Below are 6,662 nucleotides of genomic sequence, written 5' to 3' on the forward strand. Positions count from 1 at the left end.
AGCTAAGAACAGCCTTAAGAACAGTCTTCACAAATAAGTCTCATGCAAAGGTAGCACCCCCTTATCTTCCACAAGCCCCCCAGTCCTCCCTCCCTATGCCTGATAATACACTAAGTCATCTGAAAACAAACTAATGGGAAGAGTAAGGTCACATTCAGCTCTGAATAACTGCAGGAATTTAGGGTGTGCTTGACTCGCCATGCAACCCCAAAGGAAAAATCCTGCTCTGAAGCTGCAGCCTCTTCTCCTGTTCAGCACCCAGAGCCTCTTCAACAGCCTTTGGGGAAGACGGGACCCTCGGGTGCTCTCACCTCTCTAAGAGGGGTACACCATCATGTCGAGACCAGAATTTGCTGTAAGCATAGTACATCTGGTATCCAGCCTCCAGCTGGAGCCTGGTACTTCCAAGGAATAAGGAGGAGCCCTCAGAAGGCATCTATGGCAGGTACAGAGTGCTAACACTGCCCCTCAAGCTCTTCACATGCCTGGCTGCCCTCGGCATCCACCTCAGATACCTGGGTTCTGAGATTTGTATGTTAGAATCTCTGCAGCAAGCCTTTGGGGATCCAGAAGCCGAGGGAAACGGCTCATCACAGCATCAACTAAATGGGGATGGAATATGCCACAGAGCTTGACATGCACATTGGCCCGCTCCTCTGCGAACTGGTCAGAGACAGCCCACTGGCAGGAGTCCCCATATGCTGGCCCTGGGGCTCTCTGCACTGAACGAGGATCTCGCACACCAGTAGATCTCACTTGAGGCGGCGGTATCTGGTATGGTTCAGACCAGTACTCACGAGAATGGAGTGGAGGCGCATTATACTCATTGGGCATACTGTATTGTCCAGCATTAGCTGGGTGTACAGGTACTCCATAGCCTGAGAAAGAGTGAGGTGGTCCTGAGTGAGATATCTCGGGGCTATACTGCAAGAAGCTAGCACCAGAGGATGAAGATTTATGGGAACCATGCTTATAAGAGACCAGACCATTTTGGTCTAAGCTGGGAGAATGTGGGTAGACAGGTCTCTGCCTACCACAGGTGCAGACTGCCACCTGATCAGCATGGGAATGATCACAGTGACTGGTAGATCTGTAAGGCCACATGTCAGACAGTTGGTTCTCCAGAGACCCAATGCCTGAGTCGAGATGCTCCTGAGAGATATAAGACAGAGAGTCCATAGGAGGCTGCTGGTACCTGTCAGAGGACCTGTGGCTCCCACTGTTAGGAGGGACACTGCCTGACACACAGCCTTTAACCTGAAGTGGAATATCACTGGGCTTTCCTTTCTGGGTCAAGCTTTTCCTCTCTGCAGAGAGCTTCTGCAAAGAGGTTTTATCACTCTCTGTGGGCACAGAGCACAAGAGCTCTGCCTGAGAACCTCTTTTGCCCTTTTTCTCCTCCTTGGCACTGGTACTTCTGGTAGGAGACAACCTTGCATTGGCTCGGAGTTCATCAGCTAATGAGCGCTGGGGCTGATTGATCCTTTCAGGGTGGTAGAATTTACACTTAATTCCATAAGTGCATTTTTTCCCTGCAAGGAAAGGTAGAGCATGAAATGACCATGGAACAACCAGCTGAATTTTACTAAGTGCATGAATTACACTTGCAGACACTTCAACCTTCATGTTTAGAAGGCAGATCTTACCGTAAGGGCACTGTTGTTTCTTGTGTTCTGGCACGACAGGTTTCTTTCTGAGAAAGTTATCCAAGCTGGGGCCATGTCGCCCTAAGGGATCATCTGGAGGCATAAACCTAAACAAAAATAAATGTCAACCAGGAGCAGTTCACTTTCTTGGGTCAGGGTTTCATTTCTTCTAGAAGTCCCTCATTTCACTGAGGGTTAAAAGCTTTCTCATTTCACAGCAGTGACAACTCTCCTGTCACCTAGTAAAGACTGGCATGAAGTGCTTCACTTCAGGCACAGGAAAGGTTTTGTGCTCAGTTGCTGACCAGAACTAGTACTTACTGCTGGGCCTGCTAATGATTGTCCTGTGAGGAAATAAGTCCTGGAGTTTTGCTAGGAACTCCACTACAGCAGACCTCCAAACCATGACCAGCTATTAAGATGACTCCAATTCTTTATGCCTTTTCACCTCACCACAGCTGCTGGGCAGTTCTTCCCACCACACTTCCTTCTACCAAAAAATATCTTTTTCCCCATTCTGTACCAGCATTTTGCTCTTCTCATGCATCACGTGCTATTGCTTCATTAAAACAAGACTGCATGCTCACACAGGTCTTTAAAAGCAAAGGAAGAATGGGAACATACTTGTCATTAACAAAGGAGTACATCAGCAGGCGCTCTTCAATGAATTTCTTCCACTCGGGACGCTCGTTCTGCAGGTCCCGATAAGTATCATTAGAAACCACAATGCCATCAGACTCATGTGCCAGTTTCACAATGAATCGATCATCATAACAGACAACACGCTTGCCTCCAACCCGCCTGGAAGGAGTGAAGACCAGAATTTTCTTCTTTTCAAGGTCACGGAGAATGTACTGGTCTAGAACAAACACAACTGTAAACACACTTATACAGCCCAAAGGCCTTTGCATAGATAAGCTAACATTATAAATAAACAAGAAAAATGTAAAGTCATTTCATCTCTCCACAACCCAGCCTGTATCCTCACCTCTTTTCTTACACCATCCATCCAGCTGTCAGAGGCAGATTCCTAGCCCCAGTGCCTGCATGGCACCTGAGAACACTCAGAGCACACCACAGAGGCGGCTGTAATACAGCAAGCCCCATCCACATAATCCTTTGCATGCAAAGTGCAATTTGCATTTAAGACTGGCAGGCTAGTATCTTTTGTAGTACCATACTACATGCATAGATTTCTGAGTTACTTGGAAAACACAGCTGTTTGCAAGTTCAGAGCAACCTCCCCTTGATTTGAATAGTTCTGACTAAACTCCCATCAAGCTTTAACTTTTACCATGTAGAAATTCTGTACAGTCTACAGTGTTAAATACATTACAGTCAAATACATAGCAGGAAGGTGTGTCCCTGGAAGAGGCAAAAAATTCAAGCAATAAAAGTTAGGAAGCCGAGCAGTATTACATTTTTTATGCTCTGAATTATTCCAACAGAACCAGGTAAGAACTTGCTTAGGGGAGAAGTTTATGACTAATTCTCACTGGTCAGCTCAGATTACTGGACCTCCTACTACTCAGATCTTCCATTCGTAAGTTAATTACTAACTAGCCAGAACTTTGCAAGCTCATTAAGTGACAAAGCAGTAAGCCTGAAAAGCCACTTTTGGTTTTCATATTTCCACACCTGTTATAAGTACATCTGGTCGTGGCTGCTCCTTCCTCCAAGATGGCACAAAGACTGTAATATCCTTGTGTCCCCTGTCCCAAAACCACTGGACAGCCAGAAGTATACCTCGGCAGGAGAACACTTCTTTATTTCCATGGCTGCATTGAAGAAGAAAATTAGATTTCAATATTCAGGTTACATACAGAGTAGTTAGGCAGTACTCTAAGCAAATGGATCCAGCACTCCCAACAACCTTACTGAAGAAGCGTTAAGAGTAGCACGATCAGTATCCCGCACTCATCTTGTGTAAATACCAGTACTAAGACTTTACCGAATTACTGTTGCTCTTAGCACCTCAGTATACCAGTAAGTATACAAATCCTCACTGGGAGGAAGCAGCTGTAACTGTTGCAGCTGCTCTTAAACACAGCCTTTGTTTCAACTCTAGGCTCTAGATCTTTATTTTTAGCCCTGAGTACAATGTGATCTTGAGCACCCTTTGTCCTATTCCGCCAGCCAATGCCAGTGGCTAACCTCTGCCAGTGTAAACTGCACCCTCACTAGGTCTTACCTCAAGGACATCAGCACTGAGGAAAGATGCTTCTTCATTACATTATGGCCCAAAAGTCAGTTACAAATGCACTATTTGCACAAGATAGCAACATTCCTGTTAACAGGATCAGTGCTGAATGTTTTAACAGCACTTCACAGTTTGAGAACAAAGTTTGACAGCAGCATCAGAAGCTACATACCAAAGCAAAAAGCTGCTTCTTATTTATTAGGTCATATCAATAAGTTTCCAGAACTTCTAAGAGGAAACTACCACTCCTGTTTTACTAGTGCCAGTATTTACAGTGTAATCAGCAGTTCTGTTGATAATGGTTCTGGCAAGCTTTCAACATTTCTGTGTTACAGCCCGGTTTGTCATTCTGGCCATCTAATAGCCTGCATTCCAGGATGACACTCTGGTAAGATGTACTATAGTGAAAATAACTGGTCTCAATTCAGTAAGATTTTCCCCACCTGGGCACTACCCCTGCCCCAAGTCTCATTCTTCCCATCTACACCTGAATGACATTTCAACTCCCACCACCACCTAGCATGCCAGTGAACTCCTCCATAAAGTAATTACTAAAGAGCTTACATGCCAGCAGAGGCATTGCTAAGGAGCACTATTACTGTAGTACCACTAGAAAGAAACTTTACTTCTCCTCCTGTCCTCACCCTTCTCTGAAGCTATTAAGTGAAGAGTGGTACCAAAATACTTACTCTAAAAGAACTATACATATAACAACAAAATTAGCACTTAAAGAGACACCTAACACATCTTCATTAAGAACCCTGAATTACAGAAAGGCTGACATGAACAATAAGAAAGATGCTCCAAAAATTTTCTCCAATGTCAGATTGGTTTTGCTATAGATGGCCAGACACAGGTTAAAGTCCTTTAGATAAGTGAGAAAAGCAGAGATTTTTTTTTTTGAGTCTCAGCTACCAACCTCAAATCTACAGAAGGTAGCTAATTGGGCTGATCTGATTTAGCAGCAGCCAAGAAAAAATTCCCTTAGAAGGAAGTAAAAGCTAATTTCCACTATGATTTGCATATGTTTGTCAAGAGCTGTTCAGGGAGGCTGCTGTACACACTGCAAATGAATCAGCAGGGAACATCACACCATCAATACAGGAAGTTTCAGAATGGAATTCCCCTTCTAGCAAATTGCTTAAAAAAGCCAGACTGCTTTTCTCATGTCAGACTCTGTCCTATCAGCAGCATTATTATTACCTGGCCTGCCCTGAGTCACATTTGCTGTGATCTCCTGCGCTTTTTTGGATAATTTTTCATGGGTAAGAGGCTTCTCATTCAAAAAACACAACCAATTCTGTTGTTTAAGCCTAAGCGCTTAGCTAAGGAAAATTCACTGCAAGAGTCACACTTACCAGCCCAGGTCTCACAATGGGCCATTTTCCTCAAGTGACTGCACAGCTGCTGGAGAGCAGCAGCAATAGGACTGTGTGCCTCTGCAGACACCCAGGTCACATCTTTTACTCTCTAGCCCTGCTCTATCACTACTAGAATTCCACATTTGCCCTGGGACTTGCAGGGTCTCCATCTTTTCTCAGTCCTGTTCTCAGAACTCAGAAACACGGCTTAGAGAAAGCCACACCTGCAAACAAATCTCCACTCAGCACTTTCACCTTAGGCAGAGTCTATAATAATGCATGCAACAGCTCTGTGTGCACCCAGGTTTGGTTTTTTAAACAAAAAAAGTCTATGTGCAAACATTCACTACAAGACCTATTAAGCTAAAACACAGTGAAGGAGGCTTGCTTTTGAAGTGCAATGACAGAGCCCAATTTGGAAACCTGGTGCATTAAAGCAACGGAGCCCAGACCCCACTGTGTAGAGGTGGGGAGTGCAGGCACCAGGGGTTGGGGTAGGCGCAGGCAATGCTCGCTGTCGTGGGGAAAAAAGCCAAGGTGAAAGTAGGGACGTCGGGCCAGTAAATACCCAGCCCACAGATTCTGGGTGATCCATGGATATTAGGGCTCCTGCATTCCCAAGTCACTGTTCCAACCCAAGCACCTTCACAGGCTGCCTTTGGTTGTGGTACCTGACAGGAGATGCTGACACCATATACTAGAGTGCCCCTTTGGCATCCCACCCCTTCTCTACACCACAGAGAAATTCAACCAAAATACAGGAGTCACAATTTGGAGACTGGTCTCCAATGGAGGAGACAGCTCCACATTACAGAGTCTTCTTTAATTAACCCCATAATTATTTATTGAGCAACTTCCTGCTACAGAAACTTACATAAAGCCATTAGGTAAGAGGACAATGTATCTTCAGTTATCCTCCTCATAAGCTAGAAAATAGAAGGAAACATCTTTATTTCCCAGGAAGCACACCTGGTCTTGTCAGAACCCTGTGACCACTGGTTACAGGCTGGCAGAGACCATGGGCAGGAGAGGCCATCAAGGAAGACTGTGCCCACAAATCTGCTCATCCTCACAAGAGCTACGCACACAGGTGAGGTGCCTTGGAAAATATTACCAGCCACTACCAGAGCATCCATCAGTAGCTGTTTTCAGGGAGAAACCCAGCATTTTTCAGACGCCAAGCTCTTAGTGCTTGGCACACCTCATAACTAGAGGTCACGTAAAACCACTGCCTCACTGGGCCACCGAGGCAAGCGCCAACAGCCCCGACGAGACCACCGTGCCCACCCAGAAACCCCAAACGCACCTCATGGCCACATTGCTGCCATCGATAACAATGGGCTTCAGGTTCTCACTCTCCATCTCCTCCGGGGCCGGCACGGGCGTGGGGGTCTTGTTTGCGGCCCCCCCGCGCGGGACCAGCGGGGCCTCCTTGGCCTCCGGCGGGGCCTCGCT

At 45.9% G+C, this 6,662-nt stretch overlaps 1 protein-coding gene across 1 annotated transcript; it reads right to left on the bottom strand.

Moving 5' to 3' along the window:
- Nucleotides 1-515: 515 nt before the first annotated feature.
- ZC3H12A (zinc finger CCCH-type containing 12A) lies at nt 516-6,659 on the bottom strand (the record flags this gene model as incomplete). The annotated part of the gene is made up of 6 exons (XM_010283752.1): nt 516-854; nt 987-1,532; nt 1,647-1,753; nt 2,271-2,505; nt 3,285-3,424; nt 6,514-6,659. Coding segments are annotated over 6 exons (1,513 nt in total), but the record flags the coding sequence as incomplete, so codon positions are not given.
- Between the last annotated feature and the right edge of the window lie 3 nt (nt 6,660-6,662).

The sequence above is a fragment of the Phaethon lepturus genome, unplaced genomic scaffold, assembly GCF_000687285.1.
Source record: "Phaethon lepturus isolate BGI_N335 unplaced genomic scaffold, ASM68728v1 scaffold22293, whole genome shotgun sequence".
Classification (NCBI taxonomy): domain Eukaryota; kingdom Metazoa; phylum Chordata; class Aves; order Phaethontiformes; family Phaethontidae; genus Phaethon; species Phaethon lepturus.